The following is a 26497-nucleotide window of genomic DNA, read 5'->3' as shown; positions in this document are numbered from 1 at the left end:
TGGTGTTGATGGTGCTGACTTCAGTATATTCTGCTCCTTAGTCCTACCAGCACTAAACATGAGTCAATGCCTAGTATAGCATAAGCTAGATAGAGAAGTCCAAAATTGTTATCGAAATTAAGCTGGGGTATGACAGTCCTCTGAAACAAACATGCCCTAAGTATACTTGGGAGATTTTCGGCCCAAACTTGGGTTGGGATATAGCCCAGCCATCCCTTCACTTAGTTACGCCCCTGTCCATCGTTGGTTAAACTATTATGATTGCTCTTTAATTGATTATAGCAACAATTTATACTTTGATGGTGTTGTTCAAAATGCTTCTGCTAAAGTTACATGCTGTAGTTAAGGCCATTATCCGCTCTATTGTTGTTAGTTCTCAAAACTTGGCAACTATAATGGTATGCAAGCATATGATTTTCGTAGAGCATCAAAGCTAACCGTTGATTTGATGATCTTGATCAAATTAATGAATACGATATGAAACTTAATGAAAGTGCACACTTAAATTTTGATTCCCTTTTATGTTAGTAAACATAAAGAAACTCATAAATCAGAACAATTTACTTATTTTATTATCCATTTCATGCAACATTAGTAATCTTAAGTCTATAAAAAAAAAAAAAGTCTATAATTTTTTTCTATATTATTACTTGGATAATCCCTTTCTAACTGTAAAATATGCAAATTTATTACACTCTACATTTAACATTGTACATTTAGTTTTAACCCTGCAAGTCTCCCATACAGACATAAGTCATTCCTTTGTTTTTTTTTTTGGTTACAATAAGTCATTCCTTTTCGAAAGCATAATTCTTTTGGTCGAATTTTCAAAAAAGACATTCACCGCCGGTAATTTCAACACCAACCAACTTTGATCGTCCTAGCGGTGCGCTGACCTTATTGTCCCCGTCCCGTCCCGTCCCGTCCCATCCTCCGAGGACCCGCTCGTCATTTCCACACTAAAAAACAAACAACAACACGTCCACTCAGGCACAGTAATATGCTCCCCGAAGAATCAACTCGTCCGTACACTAACCGCACTTGATCCCCACCCCCTTCCCTTCTCTCTCTGTACCTCACGGATCGGATCTGCTTCTCTTTCTCTCTCTTCTGCATCAAAATTACAAGCCCTCCGATCGCCACGCCAGGAAGACCTAGTCTGCTGTTGCCTTAACAACACAAAAGTCCCCCGCCCTTTCCTTTATTTCGCTCCGCTAGGGTTTTGTGACCATGACAAACTCATGAGCACGCAATGCTTCGCCTTCTTCTTCTTCTTCTTCGATTCTCTCCTGGAATTCCCTAATCCCACCGTCGATCTCTTCGCCGCGGAGACCAGCAACAATGGCGGCTTCGCCCGTCAAGTTCCTCTTCGGTTTCTTGATCCTCTGCATCACATTGTGGTTGCTCTTCATGTACGCTCCCCATTTTCGCTTTTCATATTTCTGTCTCTGAAATTTTCGATGTATCTATGTGTTTTGGTTTGCGGAATTCGTTTTTTCTTTTTTCTTTTTGATGCTAATGAAAGAGAGGTAGGATTAGGTGGAGTTAGAATTTGATGAGTTAAGTGAGGATTTTGTTGATTTTTTGAAACCTAAATCATCAGCTATAGTCCTCGGAACCAATTCGGAACCAATTAAGATAATGTCTGTGTGGCTGTATCAGTTTGAATCATATACAGTCACAATTTTCGTACTCGGTGCAATTAAAACAGAAAAGAAATGATCAGTAGTGTTATTCTGATCTTCTCTGTGTACATGAGTGTACTAAGAAAATAAAGAGAACTCTTTGAGTTGCAGTTGCAGATTTTAGATGTTACAGGAGAGACTCTTGCATATGTGGACTGTGGAGAATGGTAACAAGGTTAGGTTAGCTGGATACAAGAAAAAATTGGACGAACATAACACTCTACATTTTTTTATTTTGAGAAGGACATAGTGCAGTTATCGGAGAGTGCTACTGCAGAATGAACACCTCGAAAGGAGGATAGTTCATTCTCACCTTTCCTTAGGTTGTAGAGTTTTCATCCATAGCCAGAAATGCTTTTGATTGCATTGTAATTTCTGTCATCCTCCGACTCCTTTTCATTCTTACACATATGGCGCTTGAAGTATTTATATTGGTTTTGGTTGCTAAGCTTTTTACAACAATCTTTTGCAGATTTGCTTCAAGGTTTATAGCTTGGATTTTAAGCCGCGTATTAGGAGCATCTGTCAAATTTCGGGTCGCTGGATGGGTATTTGTTAGGGATGTCGTGGTGAAGTTTAAAAAGGTTTCCTCTTTTGCTTCTGTCACTGCTCTTTATTATTCTGTCGCTGCCTCTGTCACTGATTTTAGTTGGGATGTTATGGTTACTTTAAAGAGATTTACTAGCTGAGCAGACTGTTGCAGTTTTGGTTTTAGCTCGAGTTTGCACTTCTACTTTTATCTGAATGTTACTCTTATAGAACTACTTTTTCACTTACTAAATAAATAATTTCTGATCTATATTAAAGAGCTTTAACCTTTTTCCCTTCCCAAGTTAAAAGCTCATAATATTACTTGTGTCACTCTTTGCTGAATCCATGCTATCAAGATTTCAGGATCATGTTTTTTGTAGGATGCCACTCAATACTTTTTCTTTATAGTTGTTGAGTATGCTGTTCCACTTTTGCAAAATGAATGATTATTGTTCTTTTATTGAGGCTTGGGTTTCCCTGGGTTCATAAGTTTGTTGAAACTTTATGTCCAAATTGAGAAGTGCCTTTATTGTTTTTTTTTTTTGGGTGAAGCAGTGCAAAGCAGTTGTTTACAAAGCAAGAGTGTGTGTCTGTGGGCTTGTTTATATGATGTATCTGTCTAGAGTGTATTACTAATCCTTATGCAACTTTAATCAATGTCTGATGAAAGAGTATAGTGCCCCCTATATATAAAAAGTAGATTGCAAATTAAATTAAGATTGATTATCCTTCTGCATGGTAAATTAATATTCATTAGTTAAGAAGATTATTTTCTGAATGTCTGAAGAAAACCTGGTTTGTATGAACTGGAAGTTCTTGTAATGAAAGCTTTGCTGTTGCTCTTTCCCTCTCACCTCCAAATATGGTTCTCAACGTATGCAAATTATTTTCTTCAGTAGGCTACTGCCTATAAGATTATGAGATTCGTCTTTTGATAATTATGTCAATTTTGCAGGGCCCTGTTGAATCTATTTCCATTGGGGAAATTAAACCCAGCATACGTCGGTCCTTGGTTAAACTAGGGGTTGGTTTTATTTCTAAAGATCCCAAGTTGCAAGTGGTAATATCTGACTTGGAAGTTGTAATGAGGTCTTCAAATAAGAGTACGCCAAAGCCAAAGGCAAAGGCCAAGTCTGGATCTCGAAAATCCCGCAATTCAGGCCGTGGAAAGTGGATGGTAGGGGCCAATATCGCACGATATTTATCTGTTTCCATCACAGACTTGGTTTTGAAGGTATGCAGCTTTGATTATTGTCCCATGCCCTTTTTCTGGATGAAAAATACTGTTCATTTTTAAAATACGTGAATGTCTTTGGATGATAGAACTCTTTTGAGGGATATATGTGGTTACATTGTATCATAAACTCACTTGTAAGTTGAAGTAATTAAAAATAACTGAAGGGAATATGAAACACCATTTATTTATCTCTTATAATTTTTTTTTATTTTACAAAAAGAAAAAAATAATTTCTAATAAACTGCACACTCTTGTCATTAGTGTAAGCCAGTTTCTTTTCAAAGAGAAAAAAGGGACAATTATTACTCTGCAATATGCCATCAAGCAAAAGATAATACTTTGTTTGAATTAAGATTGACATTAATTTGTTCAGAACACTTTACTTTTTTTTTTTTTTTTTTGGTGAATGGCTGGTTTTTAATTACATTTTCTGTTGCACCTTTCAATGCCATACACTTCATTTGGGTGTTATATGTGTTCTTTGAAATTTTGCAGACACCAAAAATTTCCATCGAAGTAAAGGAATTGAAAGTGGACATATCTAAAGATGGTACATCCAAGCAAAATCTTATTGTCAAGCTACAGATATTACCTATTGTTGTTCAAAGGAATGAACCACGGGCCAGTTGTGACCAGTCATCCAGTTTTTGCTCCGGAGAATCCCTTTCTGTAGGACAGTCATCATCTGCTTTGGTGGACAGGTCATCTACTCTTTTTGTCTGTGAAGAATTTTCGCTCTCGTGTGAATTTGGTCATGATAGGTATTATCCATTAGCAAAATATGTTTATTCATATGATACAAATCTCAAGCCTTACTAGGCAATGGAATTTATTGTTATCGAGTTATATTTGTTTATCATCAGTTTTTTATTTATCTATTTATTTTTTTCATTCTTGTGCTTCTCTTCTGGATACTCCAATTTGAACAGATTTACTCCACTTTGGAATGTTGCTTTTCTCTGAAGATTTGCCAATGCCATGGCTTGATTATCAGCTAATATCCTTTTGTTTTTGTAATTTGGCCGTAGGGAAGTTGGTGTAATCTTCAAGAATGTGGATATTTCTAGTGGAGAGGTCAATGTGAACCTGAACGAGGAGCTACTTTCAAAAAGCAAAAGCTCATCAAACACTTCATCTGACCCTGATAAAGCTATAGAATCCTCCACCGATTCTATTGCTTCCAAGAAGGCACAAAAAAAGCAACAAATGAGTGATGCAATCTCAAAATGCACCACTTTATTTCCCGAAAAGGTTTGTGATTTTTTTAATAGGATAGATTATATTTTTAAAACATAGTGAAAGTTATTATTTTTGCAAGTCGTGAATGTTGGATTGGTTTTGACGTCTTCTCAGCTCTGGTTGATTTTGCTCCTTTTTGTCTTCTAAGAAAGTATCTTACAAGTTAAAGGCACAAGGGTGCAACCTAATTGCAGTAAAAGACAAATTACTTGAGCATTAAGCTTAGCAAATTTTAGAATAGTATTCAGTAATGTTTACCAGTGGCTGGATGTTGGGAAACTAGAGCAATTTATCACAATATGATAGTACTGTAAGCAGGTGAATTGCCGTAAATTTCAAGATAGAACCTGCTAACCTTGCTTGAAATTTTTTGTTTCGGGCTGGTGTTGACAAGTCTAAGATAAATAAGTTGCAGGTCCACTCTAAACTAATCTCTGGTTTGTTTTCGTTCTTATTTTTTAGATCGGACTATAGGAACATATCACTACAGATATTTTTCTTAATTCATAAGAAACAACAATTTATTGATACAAACAGGAGGACACAGAAGTAGCCTTTGTAATAGATAACACTCAAACAAGGCTGTGAAAGTAATCTTGTTCTATAAAGGCAGGAAGGCCAAAATGCTGTCTTTCCCATCATTGTTGCCTAATGTGTAAAAGTGACGGAGAGAGTGCTGGTCATGTTTTTGTGCACTGTACTGTTGCGTCGAATTTATGACAGACGTTTAAGGAAGCCAGGTAGAGCTGGGTGGCTTAAAGAGTAATTTCTGGCCTTTTAAGCGGTTATCTTTCTGCTTTCAGTTAAGGAAGAAGGCCAAAGTTCTATGGGGTTGTAGTGTTTTGGGTGTATTTTTGATAATCTGGATGGAAAGGATCTTCATGATTTAAAAGAGTGGTGGCTGAGTATTTTTGGGAAAGAGCTGGGTTCTTATGCTTATATGATTTTGGTTTCCATTTTTTTGTTTATTTTTGGAGACTTAATTTTTGTTTTCTGACAAACAAAAAGCATAATACAAAGAAGTTGACTAGAAGTCCACAAAAAAAATAAAGACAGGTTGAGCAACAGAAAAGGTGCTTGACTGACACTATATTGAACTAGGCAATCGTAAACTACAACAGCCTGCCAATCTAGAATGATGAAAAGAGTAATCTTTAAACAGATACAGAGGCCCAAAGAGATGCCCAGAACTTAACTCTCCCCCACAGCTCCTCCATCTCCACTCCTCCATAGGCACAAAATGTTCGTTTGCGGATTTAGTATTATTCATTTGTGCTTTTCTCTTTTAAATAACACAAGGTATAGTTGACTAATTCATTACTTACTGATACTGTAATTTTTTTCTACCAAGGTGGACTGGCATCTACCTAATTCTCCAAAGTCCATTAGCCCACTTGATATTAGACGTTTCCCGTGCTGTTAGGGATTGATGTAAAAATGGTTAGGATGCAAAACTTAGAGGGGTCGAGTAGAAGCCTTTAGAAGCATATATGTTAGGATGAAGGCTTGGTCAGTTGGGTAAGCTCGCCGGGGGCCCCGGGGGGGGGGGGGAATTGCTTTGTTGAGTGAAAAGCAATCTGCTGTTGGCAAAGGAAAAGAGTCCAAAGTTTTTGGGCATGTGTTAATGTGTTGTTGTATTGTCTGTGATAAAGAAATATTGGATTTTTGAAGCCTATGAAGGTGCAGGGGATATATATGTTGATTAAGAATGTTAAAGATTTGGTTTTTGACATATATATATTTTTGTTAAAAAGTCTGGTGTCTTGTTGATGTGGTGTTTTCTTGTTACTGAATTATGCTGCTCTGTTTCTTTTATTATGATTTGTGTACTCTATTTTTTTCGCATGCATCTCTCTTCCATGTACTCTTGCATAGAGTGACTGCACTGAATCCTACTATTTTAGCAAATTGGTTTTCCATTGAACCCCCATAAATGATATGAGCTGTTTGCAACCTGTTCATCCACATGCTTAGTTTACTCTGATATTAAAATATGTTGTGTATACTGTACATCTTAAATAGGTTTCCTTCAATTTGCCAAAACTGGATGTGAGATTTGAGCATCGGGAACATGATTTTGCTCTTGAGAATAACATCATGGGCATCCAATTGAAAAGCATCAAATCACAATCAAGTGAAGATGTGGGAGAAAGCACGCGCCTTGATGTTCAATTAGAATTCAGCGAGATTCATGTACGGGTGTCACTACTGAATTCTATAAGTGGTCTTGGTGTTCTTATTTTATATTCATCGTCATTTTGGCCTCTTCTTGACAGCAATTTTTGGAATTATATTTCAGCTGCTTAGAGAAGCTGGCACTTCCGTTTTGGAGATACTGAAACTTGATGTTATCTCATTTTTGTACATTCCAATACAGGTACTATTTTCAGTTTTAAGTTTTGCAATATTTGGTTTCTTGAAAGTATATATTCTTGCCCTGGTGTTTCAGACATTTTATTTTGTAGGTTGTAGGGAATATTGCTCAATTGAGCATATATAAATATGAATCGGTTGTTTTCATACTGGATCTGTCTATATACCATTGATATCAGCACTGTTAAGGAATTATTTGATCGTGGTTTTTTATACAGAACGCTTACAGCTGCTTATATGTTTTTATTATCTTTTTACATGTATAAATTAATTGCTTTGATATGTACCAAGTTGATGGAGATGAGAAAAGAAAACGAGGAAGTACACCGGTAATTCATAATATGTACTTATTTGAAGGTTTGGCATTTTAGCTCAATGATGGTTATAATTCATAGTATAATGGAGATAGCGTATGCATTTTGAAATGCACAATGGTAAAATAGTGAATAAGCACTTCATTTATAATGTGGTTTATCATCATCTTATTTGACTTTTAAGATTTATCTTTCTTTTTTTTTTTTTTCAGCCAAGCTCTCCTATTACAGCTGAAATTGATGTAAAGCTGGGTGGTACTCAATGCAACCTTATAATGAACAGATTAAAGCCATTGTTGCGCCTCCACTTCTCGAAAAAGAAAAGAATGGTACTTCGGGAGGAAAAGCCAACTCTTGACAAGACATCTCCAACAACGGATACCAATATTATCATGTGGACGTGTACCTTTTCAGCCCCTGAGATGACAATTGTGCTTCATAGCCTCAGTGGTTTGCCACTCTATCATGTATGTGTTGTGATTATCCATTTAGCATTATTATAATGTTTTGGGTTCCACTAACAAGCTGATCCTATTTTTTCCTCTTCTTTTGCATAAATTTTTATTAAATAAGTGCTCTGGGGGCTTCACACCTATATGCAAGCAATATATAGAAAGAAACCAACATTGCAAAAATAGCTAAAGAAGCCCCAGAATAAGTATAAATGATTAGGATATCCTTTTCTATCTATGTAAAACCACCTAGTAGATAGATATCCTTCTGCTAGTTCTCAATAGTAGTATGAGTCTTATACCCGTGATTTAATTTCCTAGTGTCAAATTGATTAATCCAACTAGGAACAACAAACTATATATATATATATATATTTTTTTTCTTTTCCAAATTGTATAAATCTCTTATATAGCATGTTCATGTTGTTGAAAGGAAGGCTTAGTATAATGAGGGGAAACATATAAATCTTTAACATCTTTAGGAGAGTAAATTCTGATGTACTCCCCTCATCTTTGTTATATTCTGTAGTTAGGTTGCGTGTTAATGTGTACCAGATTTCTACTCAGGTATCTTGACTGCTTAAGGGTTGAATGAGAGAGAAACCTAAGCAGTTCACATGGTATGGGTGAGTTCCCTAGGTATTTTGTGGTCAATCTGTAGGGGATATATGAATGAATGGCAGTGACATAAGTAAAAGGCTTCCTCTTGGCTTTCTTCAGGCAATCCCGAAGATAGGTTCTACATGAGGATTTCTAGTTGGTCATCCATACTGAAATATTTTCATGTATTTTTAGATTCGTAAGAGATCTATATATGGTTAGACTTATATATCAGAATGTAGACATTTTTGTTAGGTTTATTGATGTTTGCTAGGCTGTGTCTTTGGGGTGTATTATTTGTTAGTCTCTGAGATTTGTAGCATCTTTCTGTTAACCTGTGGATTCCTTATGTACACACTTATTTTCTTTTCTACTAAAATATTTTATTTCTTCTAGAAGAAAAATAAAAGAAGTATCAGAATGTAAACATTTCCATCTCTGTAGGCGACTCGAGTTGGTATTTGCTAATTTAACTGTATTGTTAAGTAGTAATTGTTTCTCCATAGCTTAAATACAGCTGCTTTATATATGGTTGAAGTAGTCATCCAGTATATGTTTTCTTCTGTTAATCTCTCTGTTTTTTTGTCCTTCCGGTCAGTTCTAAAATAAGTATGAACATACATCATTTTAAAGTTTGATTTGCTGATGTAGGTCTGCTCACAATCATCACATGTATTTGCAAATAACATATCAAATACTGGAACTACTGTACATATGGAGCTCGGTGAACTTAATTTGCATATGGCAGATGAATACCAACAATGCTTGAAAGAAAACCTTTTTGGTGTGGAATCAAATTCAGGTTCCATAGTCAATGTTGCAAAGGTTAGTCTAGATTGGGGCAAAAAGGACATGGAATCATCTGAAGAAGGTGCTTCTAAAAGTAAATTAGTTTTATCTGTTGATGTGACTGGTATGGCTGTTTATTTTACTTTCAAGCGTGTTGAGTCGTTTATATCAACTGCCATGTCATTTCAAGCACTTTTTAAGAATTTGTCGTCTTCTGAAAAAAGAACATCACAAAGCCGAGGAGGGCGATCATCGAAATCCTCAGGGAAAGGGACTCGGCTATTGAAATTAAATCTTGAACGGTGTTCTTTGAATTTCTGTGGTGAGGTGGGTTTAGAAAAAATGGTTGTTCCAGATCCTAAGCGTGTAAATTATGGGTCACAAGGTGGTCGAATTGTTATAAGTGAGTCGGCTGATGGCACTCCACGGGTTGCAGAAGTAATGTCCACAGTATCTGATGATTGTAAGAACTTAAAGTACTCCATTTCTCTTGACATCTTCCACTTCAGCTTATGTGTGAACAAGGAAAAACAATCCACCCAGGTTGAACTTGAAAGAGCCAGATCTATGTATCAGGACTACTTGGAGGAACATAAGCCCGAACCAAAATTGGTACTGTTTGATATGCAGAATGCTAAATTTGTACGACGTTCTGGTGGTCTTAAAGAGATTGCTGTCTGCTCTCTTTTCAGTGCTACTGATATTACGATTAGATGGGAGCCTGATGTACATTTATCACTAATTGAACTTGGACTTCGATTGAAGTTACTGGTGCACAATCAGAAGCTTCAGGTACATGTTAAAGAACATATGGAAAATGTATCTAGCATGAGCAACTCTGAACAGAAGAAAGAAGCCATTACAGAACCAGTAAATTTAGACAAGCAAAAGAAAAGGGAATCTATCTTTGCTGTTGATGTGGAAATGCTGAATGTTTATGCTGAGGTTGGAGATGGAGTTGATGCAGTAGTCCAGGTACAGTCAATATTTTCTGAGAATGCTCGCATAGGAGTACTTCTGGAAGGATTTCTGCTTTGTTTCAATGGGTGCAGAATACTCAAAAGTAGCCGGATGCAAATTTCACGTATTCCTAGTGCATCTTGTGCCCCTGATGCGAAAATACCTCCATCTACGACATGGGATTGGGTAATTCAAGGCCTTGATGTTCATATTTGCTTACCATACAGGTTAGAATTGCGTGCCATTGATGATTCTGTTGAAGAGATGCTGCGTGCTCTAAAGCTTGTAGCTGCTGCTAAAACTAGTCTTATCTTTCCGGTGAAGAAAGATCTTTCAAAAGCTAAGAAGCCCAGTTCAGTAAAATTTGGGTGTTTAAAGTTTTTAATACGGAGGTTAACTTTTGATATTGAAGAAGAACCACTGCAAGGCTGGCTTGATGAACACTATCACTTAATGAAGAATGAGGCATCTGAGTTAGCTGTTAGGTTGAAGTTGCTTGATGAATTTATTTCCAAAGTCAGCCAGTCTCCCAAACCCACTGAAACAAATGATTCTACTCGAGAAAGAAAGACTTTCTTTAATGGAGTTGAGATTGACGTACAAGATCCTTCAGCAGTTAGTAAGATGCAAGAAGAAATTTATAAACAATCATTCAGATCTTATTACAAGGCATGTCAGAATCTAGCACGATCAGAGGGTTCAGGTGCCTGTAGGGAAGGGCTTCAGGCTGGTTTTAAGCCTAGTACATCCAGAACTTCTCTTCTTTCTATATCAGCAACAGATTTAGATGTAAGCTTGACATTGATTGATGGTGGTGATGATGGGATGATAGACGTTATAAAGATGCTGGATCCTGTCTGTCGTGAAAATAATATACCATTTTCTAAACTTTATGGGGGTAATATTCTTCTGCACACAGGCTCACTTGTGGTTCAGCTACGTGACTTTACATTTCCTCTCTTGTCCGGAACTTCTGGTAAATGTGAAGGTCGCCTTGTGCTAGGACAGCAGGTAAGTTATCAAGTATCATTTCCTTTACTACCATTAATTTGTGCTTTTGCATTTCCTAATTACCTAGGTGTTTCTTTTTCTTTTTCTGGGTGTTTTTCATCTATTGGATGTTAATTCTATTGAGTGGACTTCATGTCTGCTGTTTTAACTTTGGAGTTGCTGTTTTAATAAATGTTTTGTAATTCCTGAAATAATACTTGAATCCACGGGTAAGTGCATGCATGCAGACACCCTAAGTCTCACATGACATGTGATGCAAAATGTAAAAATTGGTCTGACCAGGTCAGACCAATATTGGCTGATATATAATCTATTTTATTTTACATTCGTTTTTGTGGAAATCTGTTCTTTCCTGTTTTAATACTTCAGTGGAAGTCTATGGCACTCTTAAAATATGAAGGAACAATCAGTTCATTTTGAATTAATCATTTGTTATGACTTGTGCATGCATATATGCGAGCATTGTTTCAGAAGTCGAACAGCAATATAATTCTGTATGTGTACTTTATAATTGGAATCATCTCTTTGGATCAGGCAACAAGTTTTCAGCCTCAAGTACACAAAGATGTCTACATTGGGAAATGGAGAAAGGTGCACTTGCTTCGTTCTGCTACTGGTACAACTCCACCTATGAAAACATTCACAGATTTGTCCCTACGTTTTCAGAAAGCCGAGGTGTCCTTTGGAGTGGGATATGAACCACCTTTCGCTGATGTGAGTTATGCGTTTACTGTGGCTCTTCGCAGGGCTAATCTATGCATTAGGGACCCTAATCCACAACCCTTGCCACCAAAGAAGGAAAAGAGCTTGCCATGGTGGGATGATATGAGAAACTACATTCATGGAAACATCAAGATTCTCTTTTCTGAAACCATATGGAATATTCTTGCGACTACTGATCCGTATGAAAAGCTTGACAAACTTCAAGTGACAGCTAGTCCTATGGAGATCCAGCAGTCAGATGGTCGTATTCATGTTTCTGCGAATGATTTTAAGGTTTTCTCAAGCAGTTTGGACACTCTGGCAAATAATCGTGGTTTAAAACTTCCTAAAGGTATATCTGGTCCTGTAATAGAAGCTCCAGCATTAACTGTTGAAGTTACAATGGATTGGGAATGTGAGTCTGGAAATCCTATGGATCATTATTTATTTGGACTTCCTATTGAAGGGAAACCTCGTGAAAAGGTGTTTGATCCATTCAGATCCACCTCTCTGTCCCTTCGCTGGAATATCTTGCTTAGACCCTCCCCCTTACGCGAGAAACAAGCTCCACATTCTAATGCGGTAGATGGTGTAGATGTAGATGGAACTGTTTACGGTCCTCCTCATAAGGATGAGAATGTTTCCACTCTTCCACCAACAGTGAATGTTGGCGCTCATGATCTAGCATGGATTCTGAAGTTTTATAACATGAATTATCTTCCTCCTCACAAATTGCGGGCCTTTGCTCGTTTTCCTCGTTTTGGAGTTCCAAGAATCCCTAGATCCGGTAACTTGTCCTTGGACAGAGTGATGACAGAATTTATGCTCCGCGTTGATGCTTCACCTACTTGTATAAAGCATGTACCTTTAGATGATGACGATCCAGCTAAAGGACTGACATTCAGTATGACAAAGTTGAAATTGGAAATGTGTTCGAGCCGGGGTAAGCAAAAGTATACTTTTGATTGCAAGCGTGCACCTCTTGATCTTGTTTACCAGGGCCTTGACCTTCATATGCCCAAGGCATTTTTAAACAGAGAAGAAAGCACTAGTGTTGCAAAAGTAGTTCAAATGACGATAAAAAACTCACAACCTGCATCAGTAGATAGAGTTCCAACTGAAAAGAGTAGCAACATGAGTAGTGGCACAGAGAAGCATCGTGATGATGGATTTCTATTGTCATCAGAGTATTTCACGATCAGAAGGCAGGCCCCGAAGGCTGATCCTGTTAGTTTATTAGCCTGGCAAGAGGCTGGAAGAAAAAATCTTGAGATGACTTATGTGAGGTCTGAATTTGAAAATGGAAGTGAGAGTGACGAGCATACCCGATCTGATCCAAGTGACGATGATGGATACAATGTGGTAATAGCTGACAATTGCCAACGTATATTTGTCTATGGACTCAAACTTCTGTGGAATATTGAGAATAGAGATGCTGTTTGGTCCTTTGTTGGTGGTCTATCCAAAGCATTTCAAGCCCCCAAACCTTCTCCCTCTAGGCAGTATGCACAAAAGAAATTACTTGAGGAGCAGCAGTCACATAGTGGAAGTGAAATGCAGCAAGATGGTAGCTCTAAGCCCACCACTACCAGCCATGGTGCTGCTCCTGCAGAGGTATCTGGTTCACTATCATCTCCGTCACCTTCCGTCAAATCGGAGATCTCGTCATCTGCAGTTGACAACTCTTCATCTGGTGTAGTAGGTAATTTCTAAGCACCCTTGAAATTGATCTGAAAACTTCTTTGTCCAATATGTCGACCTGGTGGTATTTTGGTTTAGGGGGTATGCTATTGTTATTGTAGTACCAAGTTTTGTTGTAGCGCAGGTGTTGGTATTTTGGTTTAGGGGGTATGCTATTGTTATTGTAGTACCAAGTTTTGTTGTAGCACAGGTGTTATATTACCCCAGATTTCTGATAAGAGCCATTTGTTTGCCATACTTGCAGAAAAGCATAGAGAGACCAAAGATGCAGAGGAGGACGGGACTCGTCATTTCATGGTGAATGTTATTGAGCCCCAATTCAATCTTCATTCAGAAGATGCCAATGTAAGTTCTTTAGATTATTGGCAGTAGATTTTACCACTCTGAATTTCCTTGTTGATGGAAATATGCTTCCAACAATTATTTGTTTACTTTTGTTTCTTTCCTGGTCCTGGTATGATTTACGGCAGACTGATGTATTTAAAATGGGTTGTTGACCTTATCCACAATTGTTTGTATACTTTTGTTTCTTTCCTGGTCCTGGTATGATTTACGGTAGACTGATGTATTTAAAATGGGTTGTTGACTTTATCCACAATTGTTTTTAATACTTTTGATTATTTCCTGGTCCTGGTATGATTTACGGCAGACTGGTGTATTTAAAATGGGTTGTTGACTTTATCAGTTCTCTAACAAAATGATGAAATTAAATATAAGGTGACAAAATTAGTCACGTGTCTGGACATCATAATAGATGGTGTATATCAAGTAAATTGGGTTTGGCTGCATGATTTTATTTAAGTATTTTCTATTTTCAAAGAAACAAACTGTTTCATGTGGACAAGAGGTGACAATATCAGTTTTAAACCAGAAAGGATTTTCTAATTTTTGAAAATAAAAAATTGATCTTGCTAGCATTCTGTTCGGCATATGAATAAAAAGACATAAATTTATGCTTATGCAGTCTTTAATAGTTTGAAACTTGCATGAAGAAAAAGTAATATCATCTGAGGATCACTGTTTTTTTTTTTTTTTTGATAAACAGGGAAGGTTTTTGCTTGCTGCTGTTAGTGGCCGTGTTTTGGCCCGGTCATTTCACTCAGTTCTTCATGTTGTCTCTGAGATGATTGGCTCTGAGATGATTGAGAAGCTTCATACTGATAATTTAAATATACCAGAATGTGAACCGGAAATGACATGGAAACGCATGGAGTTTTCTGTAATGTTAGAGCATGTTCAAGCTCATGTTGCTCCAACAGATGTTGATCCTGGAGCTGGATTGCAGTGGCTTCCAAAAATTCGCAGAAGCTCTCCAAAAGTAAAACGTACTGGTGCTTTACTTGAAAGGGTATTTATGCCCTGTGACATGTACTTTCGCTACACGAGGCACAAAGGTGGAACTCCAGAGTTGAAGGTGATTTGGCCTTTATAGTCTACCTGTTTGGTCATTAGATAGTTTATAAATTCTGGTATCAATATTGCTTATGTAGATATGTGCATGAAGCTGCATCTGTGCATATGTGCAATATGGAGATAATTTTGTAATCATTCTTCAAATATGGATGCTGCTATCCCAGCCTGTTATCTGAATGTTTGCATTTATTTTGTTTTGGGCACTTGTCTTATCTTTGAATCCTCGTTTTGGGCACTTGTCTTATCTTTGAATCCTCCTGTTGCAGGTGAAGCCCTTAAAAGAGCTGACTTTCAATTCCCATAATATCACGGCAACAATGACCTCTCGCCAATTTCAAGTTATGCTAGATGTGTTGACAAATCTTCTTTTTGCACGACTTCCCAAGTACGTAAATAATTCATATATCTTCTTAATTTTATGTTTCTTCTACAAATTTATTCATATATATATATATATATTATTTGGATTTTGTTTCATTGTGTTGTGGCTTACTGCATAGCGTTTAAGTGTTTAACATAGGTAGATACACAGAAACATAGGTCCATGTAAGGATCTCTCTCTCTCTATCTCTTCGTGTGTGTGAAAAAAAAGAAGATATTTTATTAGGAAAAAGAAGACACAGTACATTTCATTATATTATGTCCTCCTTGATAAGTCAAACAAAAGATGTCAAGAGATGCCAAAATTCTGTTTTCCTGAGAAAGTATATCTCCTCCCTCCTCTTTTTTTTTTTTCCCCCCTTGTTCAATAACCGCTAGAATGATCAAATAGCAATGGACGAGTCCTACACTGTACTATCCCCCAATAAATCCTATTCCAAACAGTTGCGGCAACTTTTCCCAAACTGAAAGGTGAAACAGAATCAGACCAAAAAATAAAAAATAAAAAAAATAAAAAAAGAACAAAAAAAATAAAGGTGAAACAGAAATTGCAGACATTATAGGAATAAGCAAGTATTTAGTTGGTAGTCTTGGAGCACATCCCAAGTCTTGATACTTCCATGGACCACAAACCAAAAAGATCCTGCAGTTTCGTAGAGATGTTAAGACTTCCAAATCATCTTTAAAAGGCAGAATAGTCCTATCGATACACTAATAATTTGATCTCCTTTCTTAACATCTTAATGTTTGGGGCACTGGTTAATGTGTGGGTAGTGAACTAGTGATAAGGGTTGCAGACCTTGTGGTTGAGGTTTCAAAACTGGTATTAAATAGATGGAGGTAGCTTTAGTGGATTATCCTCTTTATCTTTTTAATAAAAGCTAGTTTTTTATCAAAAGAAGATGGAGGTAGCTTTAATGTACAAAGACCCCAAGTCAAAAGCAGTCTGACAATGAAAGGGGTTGTGTATAATCACCTGCAACACGTCGTAATCAGAAGTAAATATGGGTACCATGAAGACGGCTGGAATGTAAAGCCGGTTCTGGGAGGTCGAAGTAGAAGCTCTTGGAAGCACATATCCGCTGGAATGAGCCAATTGGCGTTTTGTTATCAGATGGCAGTGGGTAATGGGAGTAGGCTCAGATCTTCGGGAAGATTTTTGGGTGGGGGATCAACTCTTGAAATACTCTTCTTAAAGACTGTTGAAGCTATCAAGATTCTGTAGTTTGACAGTTGAAAGACTTGCTTTTCTAATTATTCTCTGGTCAGAGGGAATTTAAAGGATGAAGAGGTGATGTCCTCTTTGTTGGTCGTGTTAGAAATAAGATTGGTGGATTCCAAACTGGATGAGAGAAGATGGAAGCTGGAGTCTTCTGAAATTTTCTCTTGCAAATCCTTTCGTGGCTCTCTAAATGATACCTTTCAGACCAATCTTTTCTCCAGCAAATTTTCTTATCCAAAGCAAAGGTTTGTCAAGGTGGAGGCGGGTTTGATTTGAGTAAGCTCCTGAGCGAGGATTTATTTGTTAGTTGGAAAGCTGTCAGCTCTTTGGCAAAGGGAAAAAGGGAAGAATCCTTTGGGGTTGTGGTGTGAGCTGTGAGGTGGGTGGTATGGATGGAAGGAAATAATAGGATATCTGGTGCAGAGTTGGAAGAACTTTCTGAGAGAGTTGGGTTGGAGTTTAAAGATTACACTCTTTCCTCAATTACTTTAGATTGGAAAGCAGTTGTAGTTTAGGGTTCTTTGTCTAGGCTGGTTTGGTGGCAGTTGAGCCTATTTGTCTGTTTCTCTAACTGTTTTCCCTAGCTTCTTTTTCTGTGGACTCCTTGTCCACTTTGTTTATAATGCTTCTTTACAAGTTAATCACTAAAAGCTGTTTCTTTAAAAAAAAAAAAATTTAAAAAGTTGTGTAAAATTATATTGTCATAGGATTCTTCAAATTGACTGGAATTATGCATGTGATCCAGGCCTAGAAAAAGTAGTCTGTCACTGCCTGCTGAAGATGATGAAGATGTGGAGGAGGAGTCAGACGAAGTGGTTCCTGATGGTGTTGAAGAGGTGGAGCTTGCAAGAATAGAACTTGAGAAAAAGGAACGGGAGCAGAGATTGATTCTTGGGGACATAAGAAAGTTATCCCTTCAGTGTGATACCACTGGAGACCTATATCCAGAAAAGGAAGGGGACTTGTGGATGATAAGTTGTACAAGATCTACTCTGGTGAGAAACAAACTTTGTAGATAACCTGTGGAAACTTTGTGATAGTCAGTGACTATAACAATGTCTCTGGTGTTTTTCAATTTGTTTTTCTTTCTTGTGCTTGTTTCTTTGTTGTTTATGGATCACATTTATATTTGAAAAGTCTTAAGAGCCTGGTAGACATTTTGTGGTTTGTTTGTTCCTCCTCCAGTTTTAATGTTAATTGTTGGTGGTATTGTGGTACCAGTGCTTTTCAAGCTGCATGATGATAGCATGTTTTGTCTGTGTAGCCATTTGAGGCGTAGTTGCATTACTTTGAAATTATTTTATTCAAAAGTTAATGGATAATTTTATTGCTTTATTTTCATTATAACATTTAATTTGAAATTCCCCAATAATGAAATGATACTTCCTTATATTTTGTTTTAAGAATTCAGCATATAGTGTGGAGCAAGTATAATGTGATTGGCTTTTGAATCCTATATTTTGTGCCCACCATTGTAGGGATTCTTCCCATCCTTTGTGAACAAGCCTTGCACTTTTATGCATAACACTGTCGTTGATTATTGCCTCAGCAATCCTAAATCCATTAAGTTAGGTGTGAGGCTGATGGTAGCCATTTTGTTTCTTTCTTTCATATTTGGTGTTCTGATGTTCACGTAATCAAAAACGTACTAACCATTTGTTTGCTGTTCTCACAACATACCATAAGGGTGGCAATCCCCTTCTTTCATACTTGGTTTTCTGTTGTTCACATGTAATGTGTTCATACCTGGTATTTTCTGTTCTCACAACATACCATGCTAATTGATATTTTTTCGATTTCTTCATCTTTGGATCTGATTTTATAGGTAAAAATTTCTTCTTGCATATAATGGAGAACTTATATATCTATAGAGTAGTGCATTTATACTATTGTATAGATGGAGAAGTTTTAGGGTGCAACTTTTGAAGATCCTAAAATGCTCTCAACTAAGAAACTGTTCGAACACAGCAGATTCGAGGAAGAAAAAGGGGCGGTTTATCAAATACTGGATAAAAATTATCTTCTTTTTGCCCTTAACTCATTGTGTTACTTATTTTATTTTTGAAAAGTCTCAAGAGCCTGGTAAAGTTTGTGCCAGTCTGCTTCAAAGTTCTAAAGCGGATTAAGTGGCTCTTTGTACATAGTACATAGTACCCTTGTATCACCTTCTAATACAGAATAAAATTTTACAGTAGTGGTCCAGATGTAACCTACTGGGAGAATCAATGTATCATGCACATGATGCTAGTCTAGTGTTGGATTTTGAAAGTACTATACTATTGGATTCTAAGGCTTAAAACTATTGTCTTTTTGCGTGAAGAAGCTTAAAGCTCTAAACTTATATTCTTTAAACTTACAGACTGATTGAAATTTAGTTTCTAACTGTAAAGAGCTCAGTAAAAATAATTTATTATATTCTTATGATACTACTGCTCTCTCGCTCCTGCGCCTCTCCTCTTTTCATCCCCTCCTTTTAGTAGTTATTTTTACTTTTTGTATGCTTGCCTTAGTTCTTTTTCAGTATTTGTATCATATTAACTAACGAGCTTTCTCCTTTCCAGGTGCAAGGACTAAAGAGAGAGCTGGTTAATTCAAAAAAATCTAGGAAAGCTGCATATGCTTCATTAAGAATGGCTCTACATAAGGCTGCTCAGCTACGGCTAATGGAAAAGGAGAAAAACAAAAGTCCATCCTATGCTATGCGCATTTCTTTGCAAATTAACAAAGTGGTTTGGAGCATGCTTGTTGATGGTAAATCTTTTGCCGAGGCTGAGATCAATGACATGGTGAGCACTGAGCATCTCAACAAATGAAACCTTTTTTTGTTTTTTGGTTACATGGAGGCCCAAAAGGCCCAGACAAAACAAAAAAGGATGGTTCCGTACTTTGGTCTTGGTGAAAGATTGGATGGTGACTGCTTTATTCTAAACCTGGAATTGAAAAGCTTTGTACTTCCAATATAAGTCCTCAAGGTCAAATCTTAGGGTATTTATTTTTTCCTTTGTTAATTTCAAATGATTATTGAAAAATGCAAGTGTGAAAAGGCTGCACAAAAAATGTGAAAATTCTTGTTTCTCTGTCTCTCATCTAATCAAGTATTTCTGCAAAATGGTGAAAAAATAAATCTTTAGCTTTGACTTCATTTCCTATTCCTGCCGCTTGATGATTTTGTTTAACTCTTTGCAATGCATAAGACGTGTTGTACTTTTATTATAGTGTCCAGAATCATTTGCGCAAGAATAAGGCTGATATGCTTCTCCTATTTTCTCTTCATAGATTTATGACTTCGACCGAGATTACAAGGATGTTGGTGTTGCTCAGTTTACAACAAAAAATTTTGTTGTTAGAAACTGCCTCCCAAATGCCAAATCAGATATGCTTTTATCAGCATGGAATCCTCCACCTGAATGGGGAAAGTATGTACATTTCCTTTTTTTGTTGCATAGTTATTCTATAGTGAGTAACCATGCTTTTATCACCATTATGCATTCTGAAGATAATTTTTTTCTCTTGCTATTCCTTTTTTATTGTACTGTTAGCTTAAACCACTATACCACATGGCGTTCTTGTATATTACTTTCACCAATGCAATATCTACAAACAATACTTTTAATGATATGGAAGCTGATACTCTGATCATATCATGCAAAAATCTATAGTAACAATCCTGTATTTTTTGTTTCTAGCAGATTATCATGCCCTTGAAAGCATTCTCTTTGGTTGTTCTAGTGGCAGTATTTACTTGTGGCTATGTTTTTAAATGTCTTTTCCTTTAGTTCAGTCAAATGGAGGAGCCTGGATATTGAAGTCTTAATTTTTTTTTTTTTTTGGTTTATACAACCAACGTTGATCAAATTTGGTTTGCCCTCTCTTATTACACTTTTAGTGGAGGAGAGGAATACAATGATCCCCATAGCCCTACCAGTACTTATCACAACATTTTAATCTCTGTTGGGACATATATAAGGGGGAGATTAAGCTGTACGGCTGTACCATATTTGCTAATCTTGATAGTATCAGGAGTGATTTTCATTTAGGCTAACTTGCTTATTGACTTTTCATTTTTCTTTAACTTGGATTTCATTCATAGAAGTTGAAGGTAACCACGGGTTTTGCATTTTAATTATTTTTTCTATTTCCTCAGAATATTTATTTATTTATTGTAATTTAATGTGGTTTCTATTTTTTTTTTCCTGGTTGAAGCATCCCTTGAACCAACTATGTTTTCAGAAAGTCCTTTTGGTAACTTATTCCTTTTTGGTTTTTAGTCCTTTTTTTTTTCTTTTCTTTTCCCAATGCATAAAGATTAGAATTGAAAGCTATTCAAAATTGTTGGTCAAGATTTAAAATTGTTTCTAGCTAGTTTTTATTTATGAACCAATCTTTATACATTTCATCTTTATTCAGCACATTATGATCACTCTTATCACTTTGCTCTCATTTTTTTTCAATTAGAAACAAAAGCAAAACCTCATGATCCCTTACCTTTTATCCATCTTTTGCCAAATTGCATGTTCGGATTTATATTCTAGTCAGAAACCCATCAGAATCCAAATTATGTTCCTAGTGAGATTGTGTCCATTACAGGCATGAGTTGTAGGGGGAAGTGCATTTGCATTCACTAAATTGACACTTGTCTCAAACTAGTTTCCTCATCAAACATTTGGAAATTGCAAAACGTTTTAGTTTGAGAGTTTTGCTTTTTGCTACTGGTAGATTATAAATTTTATGTGCTTAGTTTACATCCTTATTGAGTATGAGGAATCATGTACTTTCTCACATGTTGACTTATAACATTGGAATGATATGGTGCTCTACGTTTTTGGCTACAGAAAAGTTATGCTTCGTGTGGATGCAAAGCAGGGAGCTCCAAAGGATGGAAGTTCTCCTCTGGAACTTTTTGAGGTAATGTGTGTCTGTGAGTAGTGGTTCCCCCCCCCCATTAGCATTACCCTCCCTAATTTTCAACACATTAATATTTTCTCCCATACTTTCTCTGTTCCTCACCATCTAAATGACCCAGAAGACAGCCACTGAATCACTTCTACTTAACCCCAAACCCTTCCTTCTCCCACCAAGTCGTCGTGTAATAATGACTGGGTTCCCTACTATTACAATATAACTGATGGAAGAAGATGAGGTTTTGCTATTTCTTTTGGAAAACCGATGGTCATAGGCAAGCAGCTAGCTTGTAACAGCTTAGCTTGCATGCCTACCAAATCTGACCCGCGGTTCATATATGAGAACATGATTTGTGCTATGTGGAAGGGAATATAATTTGCTAGTCTAAAACCAATTTTTTGTTGGGAAAAAAGAGGCTACATTATCCTAGTAATAATAAAACTTTTTGATCCTTGCCTGGGCTAATAAATGCTAATTTCACACTGCAGGTAGAGATTTATCCTCTCAAGATCCATTTAACAGAAACAATGTACAGAATGATGTGGGGATATTTATTCCCAGAAGAAGAACAGGATTCACAAAGACGGCAGGTGGGTTGTAAATATAATGATTTGAACTTTGTGGCTGCGTCGAGAAAGTCGAGCTGTAAGGAACTTGTCATCAATGCTAAAATCAATTGGTTGTTGTGGCATGCAGGAAGTTTGGAAGATCTCAACAACTACTGGTACAAAACGTGGAAAGAAAGCTTCTTTAGTCCCCGACATGTCTGCATTTAGCAGTCAAACAATGAAGGAGTCTGAGGGGCCATCCAAATCAAGTGCCTTGGCCCCTAGTACCAGTCAATCTCCTGTTCCTGCAGATTCTGTGCAAGTGAGTGTTCTGGATCTCTTCTTTCATGTGGTTTTTGGGGTATTTGCAAAGCAATATTGTCACTGGATACTCTTATAAGTTTTATGTGCTGGGAGATAACTGTTACCTTTTCTGGATTATTTTCATTTAGTTAGTGAAGGTTTTTTTTATTGCACGGTTACAGTAGATGCAGTCTCATCGATATGCTCATAAAGAAACTGCACTTTTATTTATTTTTTTGAATAATTTCTATCTGCACTTCTGCAGGAATCAAAATTGCAAAGTAAAGCACTCATTGCGAGTGGTCCAAATCCTGAGTTAAGAAGAACATCTTCCTTTGACAGATCATGGGAAGAGACTGTTGCAGAATCAGTTGCTACTGAACTTGTCTTACAGAGCATTAGTGGGCCTCTTGGGTCTATTGAACAAGATGAATCCTCTAAGAATAAATTGAAAGATCCAAAAGCTATCAAATCTGGCAGGTCATCCCATGAAGAAAAGAAGGTACAAAAGTCACAAGAAGAAAAAAAATCTGCCAGGCCTCGAAAGATGATGGAGTTTCACAATATCAAGATAAGCCAGGTTGGTTCAGTTTCATGATCCGTCATTTCACTATATAATCTTTGTAGTCAAAGGCCTTAATATTTATTTTTCCAGGTTGAGCTATGTGTTACCTATGAAGGATCTAGATTTGTGGTAAATGATCTCAAGTTGCTGATGGATACATTTCACCGTGTTGAGTTTACTGGTACTTGGCGGAGACTTTTTTCACGTGTTAAGAAGCACATCATTTGGGGAGTCCTGAAGTCTGTAACTGGAATGCAGGTCTGTATTTAGATACTTTCTGATAGTATTCCCTACTATTCATGCAAATCCAATCAACTGAGAAATTTCTCCCCCTCCCTCTTAACTTCATAATTTTCTTCTTGAAATACTTCCACCAATTCATCTTCATTTGTGTGAACCTAGTCGGTAATAATTCATATTTTCATGGAGCATTGTTGTATTTTGATTCCATTTGCGTTGATTAGAATTTGCCATGGCATTTGCCATTTCATTGAGGGACTTCTCTTCATCAATTTTTAGGGTAAGAAGTTTAAAGACAAGGCTAACAGTCAGAGAGAACCCAGTGGATCTGGGGTTCCCGATAGTGAGCTTAATTTCAGCGACAATGAAGGCCAGCCAGGACAATCTGATCAGCATCCAATAACCTTTCTCAAGCGCCCAACTGATGGAGCAGGTGATGGATTTGTCACATCCATCAGAGGCCTTTTCAATACTCAGCGTCGTAAGGCCAAGGCATTCGTGCTGCGGACCATGAGGGGTGAAGCTGAGAATGATTTCCAAGGAGATTGGAGTGAAAGTGATGCAGAGTTTTCTCCCTTTGCTAGGCAGCTCACTATAACAAAAGCTAAGAGGCTTATCAGGCGGCACACGAAGAAATTCCGTTCAAGAAAAGGTTGTCGACTTGTGTCTTTGTTTTTTTTTTTTCCTTCAATTTTTATTTTGTCTTGTTATGATCAATCACCTGTTACCTTTCTCCACTGTTTTTATTTCCTTCAAGAAACTTGTGCATAAGCTTTGAACATTGAGACTGAACCTTTCTTTTTTATGTTTAAGGTTCGTCTTCACAACAGAGAGAATCTCTTCCAACATCACCGAGGGAGACCACTCCTTTAGAAAGTGATTCTTCTGGTGGATCCTCACCCTTTGAGGATTTTAACGAGGGATTTAGTGAGGGCAACATGTTGGTTTCCAAAGAGGCTCCTTGAAGGCAGCTTTGAGACTTGGACAGGGCATGTTTCCATTCTCAGTTGTGGGGAGCAGAAATGAGAAAGTTTGTTTGTAAACTCCCGTCACCACTGAAGATGAAGGAAAAATATGTCAGCTGCCGTTATTTATCTTCCGAAAAGCATGTGGAAGATAAATAACCCTGACTACCACTTGGAGAGCATCCATGGTGCAGCAGAAGATGATGACATTGTGCATTGTGGGTTGAAGCCGCTCCTCACTTTAAAGTTTGAAGTCTTCTGACAGAGGAGGAAGTAAATTCCTTTCTCCTCACCCGGTTGTTTGTATAGTTTCATAGTTTTGGGCTGAAAGTACAGAGGCTCCTAAAATTTACATGAGCTAGGTGATTTTCCATATATTTGTGCATAATTTTATCGGAAAATACAATAAAGCAGAATCTCTCTTGTGCCTTTGGAGGTGTGATTAAAACAAGCTGGGTAGACACACGAGGTATGGACTCGATCAAAAATGGCCAAATGGGTATTTAACACAAAATAGGTCCTTGTCAAACACAATCTACTTCCACAGTGACTGTACATTTTACAGCTGTAAAATTTATTAAAAAGTAGATCATTTGTAGAATTGTGTCATGTGTTTAAACGGGTATTGATCTATTATCTTTTTTAATACCATCCCATCTTCTTGACATTACGTATTTTCTTCTTTTGTTTTGTTTTTTTAATTAAATAGGGGCCAAAAGCCCAGCAAAAAGAAAACAATCAGAAACTAGATACAAGGTATGCTCCTAAAACTATGAGTTTCACACAAATCATCCGACAGCATAGTGATGACTTGTGGAGGAGGCTGCATCATGAAGTGCACTCCAATCTCAGAATCCAACCGAATCTTGGACAACACATCAGCAACTTTGTTTATTTCCCTGCAGATATGCTTGATTTCACACCTTTGAAACTGCCTTCGAAGAGCCTGGCAACTATTAATCAGACTTCAAAGGGTGCAGATCATCCACACCATAATTCATCAAATTGGCAATGACTTCAGAATCAGATTCAATCAACACTTATTGATAATGAGCGTCAATAGACATTTTGAGACCAAGTAGAAAACCCCAGAACTCAGCTTGAAACACAGTACCACACCCTGAGTTAGCATAGAACCCACGCAACCAAGACCCAGAATGGTCCCTTATGACTCCACCAGCACTAATCATACCTGCATGATTTTTGGCACCATCACAATTAAGTTTAATCCAATTCAATGGGGGGTTTCAATTCACTGATATTAGCAGTAGTCCATTCTTTGGCTGCATCAATAATGATTTTGTAGGGGTTAAAAGGAGCATGAAACTCGCTATCAAAAATCACCTTATTTCTCCATTTCCATATGTACCAGATAAATACCGTACACCATTTAATGCCCCCATAATAGAGAAAATTACAATGGATGTTTGCAGCAAACCAGCCCTTCCAATCCAATTGCATGGCTCTAGAGATATAATCCAGACATATAATACCATTCCAAACTCTCATAGCATTTGGGCAGTCTCTAAGGAGATGTAGGATAGACTCATTTTGAACATGACAAAGGGAGCAAAGAGGGTTATTAGTTCATAAGAACTTTACCATGACACAAAAGCTAGCAAAAATACTTTAGCTTGGGTGGAATAGGGGAACTTCCACAAGAATAACTAGGGAAAAGTAGTAAAACTCTCATCCTTAACAAGAGTAAGATAGGTAGACTTTACAGTGAAGTGATCGTTTGCAGTGCCACCCCAAATAAGTTTATCAGGTCCACTTCCCATTAAACTAGGAGGAGTCTAAACAATTTTATTAATGATATCATCATCAAAGTGTAACCTTAGGAACTCTATATTCAGCCCATCAGAGCATCTCCCATAGTAGGCCAAAAGCCAAATGTTTTTAGCTTACCAAAAACAGAATATTCTCTCAAATATGCCTATTTGACCTATCAACAAAAAACAGTGCTGTCACCATAGGCCAAATTCTATTACGTAAATCAAACATCATCATATCCAACGACTATAATTTGAAATATACCTTTTTTCCAACTCGGAATATATCTCTGAGTATGGTTTTGACGAGACTAACAATAAAACTAGTCGATTTACTTAAATAGAAATAAGTATATCATAAAAATTAATGATTACAGATTTATTTAAAAAATTCTAAACATATCATATATTGGGTTCATATTGAAGATATCAACAAGATCTTTACAAGGATATAATTTTAATATTTAGTAACATTATAAATATAGAAAAATTGATTTTCCTTAAATGTATAATACATATTCATAAAGAAAAAATAATAATTCAGTGTGACCCACCATTTGGCTTACTAAGACCAAGCCCATTTTTGGTCTAT

The 26497-nt window shown here is 36.9% G+C and overlaps 1 protein-coding gene across 2 annotated transcripts; it reads left to right on the top strand.

Moving 5' to 3' along the window:
• Window positions 1–1005: 1005 nt before the first annotated feature.
• Window positions 1006–24803, top strand: LOC133742793 (protein SABRE). Of its 2 annotated transcripts, XM_062170469.1 has the most exons (23): window positions 1006–1412; window positions 2158–2269; window positions 3172–3450; window positions 3949–4214; window positions 4482–4704; window positions 6715–6885; window positions 6992–7069; window positions 7592–7846; window positions 9083–11191; window positions 11726–13595; window positions 13839–13939; window positions 14640–15008; window positions 15274–15392; window positions 17356–17605; window positions 19172–19396; window positions 19887–20026; window positions 21443–21515; window positions 22001–22102; window positions 22209–22382; window positions 22629–22943; window positions 23019–23186; window positions 23448–23820; window positions 23982–24803. In XM_062170469.1, exons 1-23 carry the CDS (start codon window positions 1342–1344, stop codon window positions 24131–24133), a joined length of 7995 nt encoding a protein of 2664 aa, XP_062026453.1. In that variant the 5' UTR covers window positions 1006–1341; the 3' UTR covers window positions 24134–24803. The 2 variants fall into 2 exon arrangements, with proteins under 2 accessions (XP_062026453.1, XP_062026454.1); XM_062170470.1 differs by lacking the exons at window positions 1006–1412; window positions 2158–2269; window positions 3172–3450 and having other exon boundaries at window positions 4075–4214; window positions 4487–4704.
• The last annotated feature ends 1694 nt before the right edge of the window (window positions 24804–26497 follow it).

Source organism: Rosa rugosa, chromosome 4, assembly GCF_958449725.1.
Source record: "Rosa rugosa chromosome 4, drRosRugo1.1, whole genome shotgun sequence".
NCBI classification, from domain to species: Eukaryota; Viridiplantae; Streptophyta; class Magnoliopsida; order Rosales; family Rosaceae; genus Rosa; species Rosa rugosa.
Note: the sequence above shows the minus strand (reverse complement) of the source record. Positions and strands in the feature narration are given on the sequence as shown.

What these genes read in the sequence shown, in the direction of transcription:
- LOC133742793 (XM_062170469.1), top strand. Translation starts at nt 1,342, where the DNA reads ATGGCGGCTTCGCCCGTCAAGTTCCTCTTCGGTTTCTTGATCCTCTGC. An exon ending in TCACAGACTTGGTTTTGAAG is followed by an intron (nt 3,451 to 3,948) that starts GTATGCAGCTTT and finishes GAAATTTTGCAG; the next exon opens with ACACCAAAAATTTCCATCGA. An exon ending in TTCCTGCAGATTCTGTGCAA is followed by an intron (nt 22,383 to 22,628) that starts GTGAGTGTTCTG and finishes GCACTTCTGCAG; the next exon opens with GAATCAAAATTGCAAAGTAA.